Source organism: Sodiomyces alcalophilus (genome assembly GCF_042370955.1).
Source record: "Sodiomyces alcalophilus JCM 7366 unplaced genomic scaffold ACRALscaffold_4, whole genome shotgun sequence".
NCBI classification, from domain to species: Eukaryota; Fungi; Ascomycota; class Sordariomycetes; order Glomerellales; family Plectosphaerellaceae; genus Sodiomyces; species Sodiomyces alcalophilus.
This window is the reverse complement of record NW_027263535.1, coordinates 1,204,531-1,216,917: the sequence shown is the minus strand read 5'-3', so window position 1 is coordinate 1,216,917 and position 12,387 is coordinate 1,204,531. Positions and strand designations below refer to the sequence as shown.

Sequence of the window (12,387 nt, the reverse complement as noted above, 5' to 3'; positions counted from 1 at the left end):
ACGAGGAGGGGGTTCCGTCTGTAACCCTGCCTGCCAAAAACGGTTATATCCTGTATTCGTATGGGCGTTTGCTGTCCTGGAAGGAGAAGAATGCAATGTAGGTAGTGGCTTGGCTTGGCAGGGCTTCTGATATTCTTCTGCCACTTCTTCTCTGGCGGTGATGAGGCTCTGCGATGATGCAGTTCCTTGGTTGAAGCAGCACAGATGACCCGGGCAAACAGGTCGGTCGTCTACTTCGTAGTTACTGAGTATCTTGTCTTTAGGTACGAAGTATTTTTTCCTTTTTCTCCTTTCATAATTGGTGGCCCCACTCCCAAACGTCACTATCTGTGACCCACTTGCCAAGTCCCACACTCGCTAAAAGGCTATTTCGAATAGAAAGGATCGGCACGTAATTGTGGATTCGGCTACTGCTGTGAATCAATCACAATGTGCATGACTAAGGTACCGTACCCGTGCCACAGCCGTATGCGGGTCTGATGGAAGTAGCCTCTAACAGCTCCCCTCTTTCCACTCGCAACAATGGTGTTAAAGCTTCCCAAGCCGCTCCGCTCCCAACCAGCAGCCCCAGTACCGACGAGGCTCGGCACATGTTTTAGTAACTCTTGGCATGCGTCACTGGCGCAACGTCCCTCGATCCTTGTGCTGACCGACACGAGTTTCGTTTTCCCGTTTCCTTCCAAAACAATGGAAACGAGAGTTAATTGTATGTATGACTGTATCGATCGACGGAAACGAGGGGAATCTAGCAGTGTGTTATAGTGTACAAACTGAGTACGGGTATTCCGTCAAAGCCGTCAGCCCTGGGCTTGCCTATTCTGCCCTCCTTGGCCAGTCCGACAGTCGACTCGGCCGATTACAATGTACAGCATATTCCATATTCCATTCTGCACCAGGCCGTTTGCCCACTGGGAGGGGACAATTCATGTGTACACGTAGCCTCCCGGTAACTCCGGACTTCGGACGCGGGGCATTGGGCAATTCTCGGCGCCAGTCTCGGCGTCTTGTCTGACTATCCTACGGTTAGAATTGGCGCCAACTGTACACACCACCAAGAAATCAACATCTCACGGGGCTTCTCTACACGACTTGGTCTTTCCTGATTCAACCTGTGAGCTGCCCTTGCCAAGTCTCACCTGGAACCAATGCTCCCGCGCCCTTCATGTTGGTGATACCGACCCGGACCCCACCATCGCTCCTCGTGAGCTGCTTAGCCTTGTCTTAGAGGTGCCTTCCAAGACGTTGGGATTCTTGGGTGTCTACATTCCTTTCGTTCTATCCGTTTTCGGGTTTCGAGATTACTGGCCAACGAACAGTAACGGCCGCATTGGTCTTAGTTATTGCTTCCCACGCTGACGCAGCGGCAGATAATGAGTGGTTCCGTTGAATGATCTGGGTCCGAAAAGATCAGTCTGGCTTCAGCAATACCTTGACTGATAGTCTTGTAGATCTCCCGCAGTACACATGTGGGATGTGGAACGAGATTCCGCCTTCGTCGTTCAGTGACCAAGACACCTTTCCTATGTGACAGTCGTCCACTACCCACAGTCCACTGTACAGTCCAGAACAACCTGAACAACCTCCAAGTAGATGCAGTGTTTTCCTCACTTCGCCCCTCATCCCCTGACCCCAACATGCCTAATTCTCCTGTGATATCAAATCCCGAAGACCACACACTGTACCGACACATTACAGATAGCCATGGCGATACTCTTTGCACCCGTTTGTGGCTGACTGTCCCAGGAGAAAGACAACCGGACTTAATGCAAAGTTGAGAGGCACGTTTCTGAAAACACCATGGGGAGAGGCCTGTCTCGAAACTGTCAATTTTTCAACATACACTCACAATGCCCCAACCTACCTGTCTCACATTCATCCGAGACAAAGGCGCGTAGCTATCTCCCAGCTGACAAGCTCGATTCCTCCAGCAGCAATTCTGCGTTTCTGAGGCAACCTCCTGCATCAGGGGTCCCAGGCCTGGCCGAGTACACGGGTACAAAGGGTAGGACCCGAAACAAGGTAACCGTTAAGACATCTGCCGCTTTCCCTGACGGTAGGGGTGGAAATACGGGGCTATACGCAGGGAGAAGGACGGCATTCCCATCTCTTGGCATCCTCTCGTGTCCAGAAACGTTCGAGACTCAAGGGATATACGCCAATATTCTGCCGTTTCCCGTCGAGCTCACATGGCTTGCGTGTCACCTGGAATGCTGCCGCCCGAAATTCGATGACCTGGTCCCCAGGCAACCCCCAGCAACCAGATTGCATCAACATCCCATACAACTGCCCACCTTCGTCACCTAGGAATGCCATTGCCGTTGTCATCTCGGAGGCCTGCCAACTACCGCAAGCGGGACCAGCGGAGACGACAAGCATTCGAGCAGATTGGCACTGATGAAGCGAGAGGGGGTCAAGCAGATCTTTTTTTTTTTTTTTCTGTTTTTGTAATCCCAATACTCAAGCCCGCCGTGTGCGCCTGGCATAGATGAATGAATCCAATGATGCCCCCGGCCTGATACGTAGAGCATGATATTGTCCCCTCTCCTATAGGTACTCCAGTATCCCACTATCATTCCAGATCATCCAGTTCACTCGTCATCCCAAAGACTCCCAACAATGCAATGCAATCGTTCCCGCGTAGTGTGCTAAATTCGCAACGACACCAGACTCCAGATGACCCAAGTTCGAAATAGCAACATCGTAAAACCTGTCGTACATCGATGCGTTCGAAGCTTCATTACTTTTGCAACCCTTATTCTCTTGGATTTCTTCCCAGCAACCCACGTTTCCCTCGATCCACGAGCAACCCGTCGGAACGTTAGTCGCACAAAGTAAGATAGTCGTAAGGATCCGGGTCAGATGTTGTATAATCCGTCGTCGCATTCGATTCGAATCCCCCTTCCACAGCGTGCGGCTGCGTCGGTGGCGTAACGGGCCCATTTACGGACAGAGGGGCTTCTTTGACAGACGCAGATGTGTCCACCTGCGCTTGAAGCGGTATGGCAGGGCCAGACGAGCCATGGGGAGGTTCGCTAGCCGCGCCCTGGCTGGCGGTGCTTACATTGCTGGCCGCTATGGGCGTCTTTCCGGAGGAAAACGGGCCCTGATCCCGATATGAGACCGACGGCGCGGGGTGGAGAGGCATCGAGTGGACGCGGCTATGACCCTCCGCTGGCCTCTCGAGGCGAGGTTTTCGAAGCAAGCCAGGCGAGAAGCCGCTGTGGGCGCGTCGGTACCGCATCTCCAGGCGCTCCTCCTCTTCCGTCTCCTCGTCGGTCAGTGTGTCCTCCGAGGGCAGGCGTCGGTGATGTGCTCTCAGTTGGACGCTGTCACCGGATGATCTGCGGTGGTGTTTTCTGGTCGGGCTGCCCGGCGCGAGCCCCTGGCCCCTGTGGTGTGGGGGAAATAGGGCGCTCGACTTGTTCGGCCTGATCCGCAAGGCCGGCGGTGCTGTTATGCCGGCAGCGAGGCGGCGAAGGTCAACCTGGCTGTCGGAAAAGACGACGCGCGCGCGGAGTTGGTGTACGGCGCGGTCAAGGCCGAGTTCGATGGCGCATCGGTCCCTGATGCGGCTGAGTTTGGGCCATGTTGCTCGCTCGCCAGCCAGACACACCCGCTTCATGAAGTCAATACTGGGATTCTTGAGTAGGCGCGGCAGCTGATGCGCATCAATCTGAGGGAGGATGTTGATGTCGCCGGAATATTTCTGGCTGAGGACGCTGCGCAGCTTCGTCGCCAGGTTGGGGAAGATGCCAAGCTCGGCGAGGAACTGCAGCCTGTGAAGGGCTTCGTCTCTTGCCAGAGACGAGATTGTATAAACCCAGTCCGTCTCTTCCTTCACTAAGGGCTTTGTCGTAGACTTGCGGAGATGCGAGGTGGCGGGATTGAGCTGATCGTCTTTGGCCAGGAACGGCACCACGTGAGGGTTGACCTGGGAAACGATAAAGTGGTTTACGTTGAACATCTCGGCAAGTCTCGTCATGGGGAGATCATTGTCGACGGACCCATCAATCCAGCGCTGCGGAGAAGGGTTCCACGGCATGTGCTCCCCGGTGCCTGGCGTCTTAACCAAGAGGGGCGCGGCACTGAAGACGACAGGCACGGAACAGGAGGCGGCAACGGCCGACCAAATCATCACGTTGGGAGACGTGACGTAATTCAAGATGCGGGGCAGCTCGTAGACGGACTCGGTTGAGACGCATATGTTGAGGATCCGGCGGGTCCGGTTATAGGCTTCCTGGAAGGTGATGTCGCCCAGCAAGCCGCGCATCACCCGTGTCAGGTGTTTGATGTCGGACCAGCTCCCCTCGGTGAGGAGCCTGCGTAGCCGATCGAAGACGCCGTCGGGCCGCTCCGTGTCGTCAAAGACGGAAAGGTCGCCATATGGGAAGGCTTCGATGAGGTGAGGTATCTCTTCGTCCGTCCGGGCGCACATTACGGAACAGACAATGGAGCCGGCCGAGGAGCCCGAGATGATGCGGGGCAAAAGGTTTACTTCAAAGAGGGCTTTCAGGACGCCAATGTGCGACATGCCAAAAGTGCCGCCGCCGCTCAGTAGCAGGGCGCTCCGGCCAAAGCTCTGGCGTGCGTATAAGACGCTCTCGAGCACGTCCCGCTGGCTCATGTGCTCGGGGAGCGCATATTGGCTCTTCTCTACCAACGCGTCGATGGTCTGCAGAGCCGAGTCCACGTAGCGCTCGATCAGCTCCTTCGTACCTACGTAGCAATGGCGATACAGGTCGGCATTGCCCATGCCCCCCAGGTCGCGAGATAGGGCGGTTCGGACCTGGTACAACATGCCGGGGATGTCGCAGTTGATTCGCACTTCGTCGAGATCCTTCAAGCGGGCCTCGATCAAGGCAGGGTTGTAGTCCGCCGTGGTCGGGTCTAACTTCCACAAATCATTCTGTTCGAGGATGTCGAGTTCTTCGGCGGCATCCTGCCATTGCTGTCGCGTTTCGGCCTAGTCTCGCGTTAGCTGGGATTTCACGTGTAACCTGGAGATGCGGCGACTAGTCGGTCTCCAATGCCTGCGACCAAGGCCGCCAGGCAAAACGCAACACGGGGGCCTGGCTCACATTCTGCATACGCAGGGCCAGAATCTGCCTGCGCTCTTCGACTTTCTTCTTGTGTCGGCGCTCTGGTTGGGACAGGCCATCCAACAGGGAAAACACTAGGTTGTTTGCTCCTTTCAGCGCGCGGGACAGCGCATCCAAGGCAAGGTTCGCATTCTCGGGCTGCGTGCTGGCGGTTGGATGCTTGGTGGCGGACAGGGCCCCCGCTGAAGAGTTGGTCTGCTTTCGGGGCCGCGTCGCTATGCTCGATGAATGAGGGACATGATTGACATTGACCAGAACGTCAGTCATGGCGCCAGGTCGGAGGAGCTTCGGGTTGGAGGAGGAAGCGATGAGAGGGGCCGGGGAGGGAAGTAGAGCAATGAGTCGAAAGAGGTTTCCCCAGCTTCGGAGACATGTATTGAGGATTCGGAGGTGTGAAAGGGGTTAAGATCCCATCGCCCTGTCCAGCAAGTCCGATACTACACGTGTAGTTGAGCGGAAGGGGGTTTGCGAGGAGCAAGCATGTGCTTGGACTAATGAGCCCACTCGAGTTTGCCGCCTGTGGCCGAGAACGGGGTTGGGGCCACAGAAGATCCAGGTTCGAAACCCTTAAAGCGAAGGAATATGAGGGTGCCCAAAGAACACAGATCGATGAGACGGAAGACGATGAAAGATTTGATGATCCGATGACAGAAGAACTTCTTGAAGTGATGCGCGCCACGACTGCAGTACGTGAGATTGGAGGGGTATAAGAATTCGATACGAGTAAGTGAAGTGAATCAAGCAAGCATATAAAATGAAATGTATATATATGTAGGTATGCTGACGATACTTGGCTGTGTGGAATGGAGGATATAGAAGATCTGAGAACGACGGTAGGGAAAAGGCGGTGGAGGTGGACGCGTAGTGTATAAAGGCTGAAATGACGACAAGCGAGTGGGTGAGTGGTCGGAATGGGCGTCCATCCAACCAGATGTCTTGAAACGGTCCGAAAGTAATGTAGGTACTGGAATTCTCCATCGAGTCATTTGGTTCCTGAAGCCCCAAAGAAAAGGGTCATATGGGCATCTGCCATCGGATGTTACTTCCCCACAAAGCCGAATGTACGTACATATGTACAATGCCTGTACTCCATCTGATCCCCAGCTTTAGGCCCCCGAACGGGCAACACGATTACCCCGTGCATAGAGATTACCGGCTTAATTATAACCTCTCGCCAAATACATACGGGTACGTGTTCATTATGAGTCCCCGTTCGTGCCCGAGTCAAGTACGTCGCCATGGATGGGCCTTGAAAGAGCCTTGAAAAATACTAATTAGGATGTCTAAAACAATCGACACCTTCAACGCGAATATCATCACTGTTTTGTCACGGTCGACACACTTACATACCAGAGAGAATAAGTACGAATCTATTTGCGCTCTTTCCCTCCCGAAATACATATATCATTTCTTGAAAAATAAAAATAAAAAATTCAATGGCAGTATCTTCTCGGGTTGAAGACAGCGATAACACGGATTCTCTCCGTCTATTCTAACTAAAGACACCCGGATTCTGAGCCTCCCATCAAGCGTCTATGGTCCTCCAAAATATCGACTGCTCCATTGTACTGGTCATTCCAGCAACCTTGAATAATAGCTCCCCCATCGAGATGGTCCACAGAGGGGAATATGCTGTTAGAAAACAACTGATCTATTTCCGTGATATAGCGGTCATGATCATCTCCAGTGAAATGGTGTCTGGACCTGTGTGGCCAATGTCCTTCCATGATGCTGTAAAATACAGAACCTAAACTGAATATATCAGTTTGCTCCGTTGACACCCATGGCTTTCGAGGATCAAAAAAGCCAGCGTCAGGCAAATGGCCACCGTTCAAATTCCCATAAACGGAACCACCAAAGTCACAAAGACGGATGGATTTCGATCCACCTATGGCTGGATAGAGGAGGAAGTTGTCAGGACGAAGGTCAGAATGGATAACGCCTTTTTCATGAATATAAGCAATGGCTTCGGTGGCTTGCCAGCGCCATTTAAGTTTTTCTTCCGGGGACACTTCGTCGAAGTAACGATCAATGAAAGACTGTAAACTTCCGAATTCAGCTTCGACAAAGAGCAAGCCTTGCGGTTCATATGTACCGAGGAACCTATTATAGATAAGTATTTCGAGCTAATCCAAAGGTTAGGAAAGCTTACTGGACAATACGAGGATGATCTCCGAGCACTCTGAGGATTTCGATTTCAACTTCAAAGGCAAGTTTGGCTTCCTTGACGTCCTCAGACTCTGGATGTTCCCACCATGCATATCGGGAATATTTGAGTACTACACCACGCTTTAGTCGCGCAATGACTGCGTTACTACTATGGTGTAGAACTTTCTCTATATGGGGCTTATAGTCCATGCCTCTAGTGTTGAACGAGTCGTGATCTGGTCGTGGTACGGTGGGTTGCTTGACCTGGAGTAAACCGGGGTTAATATGTTGTCGTGTCGAAGAAAACATGGAGGAGCCTACCACGGAGATGTTTGAGCCCGTTAGGCGAAGTCCATCTCTCCGGAAAAGCCATCTAAAGATGTCGTGTATCAAGGCTGCGGCTCTGGACAGGGCGCCGATTACTAACCCCCAACTTAGCGTCATGCTGTTGAGCTGGTGAGCATGGGTCAATCTAATTATGAAGTCCAGGGATATCAGCGGGGCTAATTTCAATGTGCTTTGATGTCTTGATTTTGAGTATGTCTTGATTTCGCCTATGTATATATACCCATTCTAACTTTAGCCCTTAATAGAGATAATACTAAATTTACTTATATTTATTAGATAAAAATAATTTTATATTTAAAGTATATAAAATAGATAGTCTTAGGTTTAGTTTTAAAGAAAAGGTCTTACTATATATATAGTAAAAGTTTAAATATTACGTATATTTATTTAATTATTTTATTACCTCGATAATTTTATAATATATATATCGACGACATCTTTATTTATTTAAGGGAATTACTCTGCGACTATAAGAAGAAGATTAAGTTAATATTATAATCTCTAAATAACATAGGATTAATACTCGACCTGGTAAAATACGAGTTTAGTATAAAGACTATAAAGTACCTCGGGTTTATAATTATAGCCGGCCAGGGCGTCTTATATAACCCCGATAACTTAAAAGTAATCCGAGAAAAGGAAGCACTGATATTAGTGAAGGGATTCCGAAGCTTCCTCTTGGCGACGACCCGTATCCTGGCCGTAACAGTCTAATAAGAGTGACTAGTCGACAGCATATCGGGGAAGCTAAAGTCGGTCCCCTTCTTAGGTCGATCGTTATGGTAATTATGGACTGGCCTGTACCAGACCGTCTAATAAAAACACAACCTTGTAGCTCCACTCAAACTCGTCATCCTCTCAGCTCCATTCCAGCGTTACGAGCTCACGCAAGGTGTTCCCATCAAGCCGGTGACGAAATGCGCCACCGCGTCGCGGAGCTTATACAGCACCATCTTTTCCACCCAAAAGTGTCCAGCAGTCTTGATCTCCTCGCCGCGGAACCGTGATCCGTTGATATTCTCGAGCCGGTCGACCCAGGCACGTAGCTTGCTCATCGGCACAAACACGTCCCTGTCCCCGAAAACCGCCAGGGTAGGAGCCGTCACCAGCTTGTCCTCCGCCGCTTGCGCCGCGTCGCTGCTCAGGGGCGCCAGAAAGGACATGGTCGCCAGATGCGTAATGACGCCCTGAAGGGGCGACACGAGCAGATACGCCGGCCGCACCTGGATGAGGTCTGCCACCTTCTCGAGGTGTTGCGGTACTTCGTCGTCAGACCGATGGGCCAGCCTAGTATCGGTCGAATTCGCATTGCCATTCGCGTCCTTGTCGTCTGAATGCCTACTGCTGAGACGACGCCGTCTCCCCCTCCTCCTGGCAAGCAGCTCGTTCACCCCCTTACGGAGTTTCGCCTCGGTGTGCGGGGAATGCGGTCGCCGCATGTCGTGGCTTCTGCCCTGCTCTCCTTCATCTCCGCCGAACCGCAATCCGCGGTCCTTCCGTGGCGACATGGAATGGCCGGACCGCAGATCCGCCATCAATGTGTTCTGCCGCTCGGCCAGATGTTGCGCTCGGAGGCGTATGTCAGCCGCCGCCGACGTGATTTTGGGCTCTTCGAACTGGGCGAGGATATCACGTAGCGGGGGAACCTGCGACGTGATCATGGCCCCGTATGAGTATCCAGCGCACACGAAGAGCGGTCGACTGTCGCTCTCGCCTTCGCCTTCGCCGTCGGTGGTGCTCGCTTCCGAGGTATGCGATAAGGTTCCCGAGTCGGCGGGCGTTGCGTTTCGGTCGGGTGAACGGACGGCGTTGGGATCAAGGAAATGAATATAGTGGATCATGAAGCCCACGAAGGACATGTAGTCGCCTCGTTCGGCCTTTGATGACCAAGACGTACGACCGGCCGAGTTGGCTGCGCCCCTGCGAGACCATCGAGCAATTATCAGCATGGATTGGCGCCCCAAGCTTGAACAGAACGTTGGGAAGAGTCGGAAAAGACAAATACATTATCACTCACCTAAAGTTGAACGTCCCCACGACGAATCCAGCACGTAGGAGTGTCTCTCCCACGACATCCACAATCGGGTCATCGTAAGATCCTCCCAGCGGAGCGTACGGATGGGCGACAATCGCTGCGTGGCGCTTCCATGGCGGGCCATGATAGAATGCTGTCAGTGCATGTGGGTGGTAGACGCGGCAGTCGATTATCGTGTCATCGTGAACGCTCGGCAGCGTGAACCTCAGCGTGGGCTCAGGGAGCATGTCGAAGTGTGTACGCGTTCATAATGCGAGGGGGATGCGATGCTCGACGATACCAAAGTGCGCGTTGGCGTGCCGATTGAAAGTAGAAAGCGTCGCCCAGCACTTCAACTTCCACTGAGGTTCCTAGCGATGCTGATGACGTGTCTAAGGGGCCGTATGAAGTATGCGCTAGGTAATCATGGTTGTACACGTATTCGTACATACACGTCGGTTTGCGTCCCTTGCATTAGGTATGACGATGGATACCTCGGCCAAAGCAGAAAGTTTGTTGATGTGTGGGGCGAGCAGATCAAAGCCACAGTCAGCCACACCTGGACCTGGACGAAACCGAGCTCTTGGTGTCGTGTACCTATGTACGTCCAAGTGCATTATCTACGTCGGGATAATACTCGTTAAAGCTTCAAGTAATTGCAGATTTGAACTTTGAGCAGTGATGGGTTGAGAGACTCTAAGATTCGGTGCTCCAAGTCAAAGAGTTTGTTCATTTCATTATACTGCTGCTCCTGCTCCTCGTCGTTATGCTTCTCGCGCAAGACTACAAATCCTTCTTTTCTGCGGCAGCCGCCCTTTCTCTTCTCCTCTTCCTCCACGCTTTTAGCTCATTGATGATACCCATCACCAATGGCACGCCAATTGGCCCTAAAAGGGGAAGGTAGACGGCCACTTTGTGCTCGTCGGGGAAGTATAGCTGGCCAACCATACTCTTTTCGAAAAACGCCCGTTCGGCTTCCGCCTCGGCGACGCGGGCGTGCTCCAATCCTTCCTGACTGCCGAGATGAGCGCACGCTAGCTCCAGATGGTGTATCGCCTTGGCCACCCCGTCCGCGACGCTTTTCGGAATCGAAATCGACGGCAGTGCCCTAGACAGTCGTGCCAGGGAACCCAGTGTCGATGATGCCCGCAAAAGGAGGTCGGCAGATCGGATCCGTGCCAGCGTCGAAAGCCGAAGTGGGAGTGACCCGGTCTCCGGTGTTCCCAGAAGGGAAAGGAGGTGCCCAGCAAACGTCAGCATAGGCTGCTTGAGGTCAGAGCTGACTACGTGAGAGGCTGATGGGGACAGCGGTTGGAGGTAGACGGTTCCCCATTGCGGGATCAGCCACGAGTGCGCCGCTTCCGAAGCCGAGTCCAGGCCAACGGTCTGGTTGCCGATGAAAAGGAGAAAGTTGATGGTCGGCGCCCCGCCAATGGAAGGCGACAGGGGCCATTCGGCCGCATTGATGAAGGATGCCAAATCATCTTTACTAAGAACATCGGATTGTGCGCCCGGCGTCGCATAGAGTTGTATCTGGGTATCAATTGTAAAGTTATGAACGGGGCTGAGGATATTGAGCACGGGCTGCATGTAGTCCTGGATGGCCGTCTCGATATCCCAAGAATTCGGGATGGCGCCACTGGTGAAGAGGGAGAACGTAAGATGATATGTGGGGGAATATCGTAGAGAGCGTGTGGTCTGCTTGGACAGGGATTCAACAACCTCGGCCGATAGCCCGTAAGGCTGTGGTCCGGAAGCTGCTGGGAACCTGGAGAAGAGGTAGGAAATGGTGTTTCGCTCCTCGGCAAAAGTGCGAAGTAGCTCCATGGCAATATACGAAGTGAGAGGGGAAGCCGTCGACGTGCGCGACGGGAGGCCGGTAGGGGGGTAAGTGATATCCAGGATAAGAGAGTGGGGTTGCAGGAACGCATCGGTAGAGTGGCCCGGCGTCAGGCGAACGGTCATAACGACGGGTTCAAGGTCATCGGCGTCGGCGTCGGCATCGGCATCGGCATCGGCATCTGTCGTGGCATTGGCGAGTTGTAACCGTAGGTGATGACCGGCGACGTAATTCAGGTCATCAAGAGCATGCTGCGTAAGGCGGAGAACCTTTTTGGCCTGCTGTTTCTCGAGGGACGGCGCCTCAATAGATATATACACGGGGATGACCGGGCGGCATGCCTGCCAGAGGACATGAATAGTTAGTATTGATTGACAAAGACCATCGGAGAGAAGACACGGCGAGAAGGGGGAGGTCTCGCAACGCCCTTCGACACGGTGTCCGGACGTACCTTGCCGTCGGCCCATTGTAACATGGTATCTAATGGCAGAGGGGCGCGATATATGGTTGTTGTCACCCACCATATTGGCAACCCGAGACACAGCACGATGGCCCAAAAGGAGAAGATGACGAGGGAGCGGCGGTGCATATCGGAGGGCTTCTCAGGGGGCGGGCCTTTGACGGCGGGTTGAGCAGCAGGCGACGAGGCATCGGCCGAGAGCTTCTCTGCCTCCAGAGACACGCCCTGGCTCGGGGCCGGAGCTCGTGGGGAGCCATCCTGGCCAGGTGTCGGGGCGGTGGCCATGTCGGCTTGACGCTTCGCTTCTTGGTCAGATACGAGATGCGGTTGCCCAGTCCAGCTTCCCTTGCTGTCAGAGGCGGAGGTCAACTGACAGGACACGAGATCACGTGGCGATAAACTATGGTCTTGTCAGATAAGAGGGCCTCCCCTAAGGTACTTATATGTGGGGCCTACGTACCTAGGGTCTCCACCACTC

The 12,387-nt window shown here is 53.2% G+C and overlaps 4 protein-coding genes across 4 annotated transcripts; all 4 read right to left on the bottom strand.

Moving 5' to 3' along the window:
* Positions 1–2,443: 2,443 nt before the first annotated feature.
* On the bottom strand, positions 2,444–5,923 carry ACRALDRAFT_1082194 (uncharacterized protein). Its single transcript, XM_071019274.1, has 2 exons — positions 5,079–5,923; positions 2,444–4,963 (listed from the first exon to the last, which is right to left on the bottom strand). Exons 1-2 carry the CDS (start codon positions 5,364–5,366, stop codon positions 2,819–2,821), a joined length of 2,433 nt encoding a protein of 810 aa, XP_070874684.1. The 5' UTR covers positions 5,367–5,923; the 3' UTR covers positions 2,444–2,818.
* Positions 5,924–6,531: 608 nt separating this feature from the next.
* ACRALDRAFT_1076817 (uncharacterized protein) lies at positions 6,532–7,709 on the bottom strand. The gene is made up of 3 exons (XM_071018542.1): positions 7,569–7,709; positions 7,252–7,511; positions 6,532–7,202 (listed from the first exon to the last, which is right to left on the bottom strand). The coding sequence occupies exons 1-3, from the start codon at positions 7,689–7,691 to the stop codon at positions 6,596–6,598; spliced, it is 990 nt and encodes a 329-aa protein (XP_070874683.1). The 5' UTR covers positions 7,692–7,709; the 3' UTR covers positions 6,532–6,595.
* Positions 7,710–8,120: 411 nt separating this feature from the next.
* ACRALDRAFT_1076818 (uncharacterized protein) lies at positions 8,121–10,068 on the bottom strand. Its single transcript, XM_071018543.1, has 2 exons — positions 9,613–10,068; positions 8,121–9,515 (listed from the first exon to the last, which is right to left on the bottom strand). The coding sequence occupies exons 1-2, from the start codon at positions 9,855–9,857 to the stop codon at positions 8,471–8,473; spliced, it is 1,290 nt and encodes a 429-aa protein (XP_070874682.1). The 5' UTR covers positions 9,858–10,068; the 3' UTR covers positions 8,121–8,470.
* A 216-nt stretch (positions 10,069–10,284) lies between these two features.
* Positions 10,285–12,247, bottom strand: ACRALDRAFT_1076819 (uncharacterized protein). Its single transcript, XM_071018544.1, has 2 exons — positions 11,901–12,247; positions 10,285–11,790 (listed from the first exon to the last, which is right to left on the bottom strand). Exons 1-2 carry the CDS (start codon positions 12,192–12,194, stop codon positions 10,393–10,395), a joined length of 1,692 nt encoding a protein of 563 aa, XP_070874681.1. The 5' UTR covers positions 12,195–12,247; the 3' UTR covers positions 10,285–10,392.
* Positions 12,248–12,387: the final 140 nt, after the last annotated feature.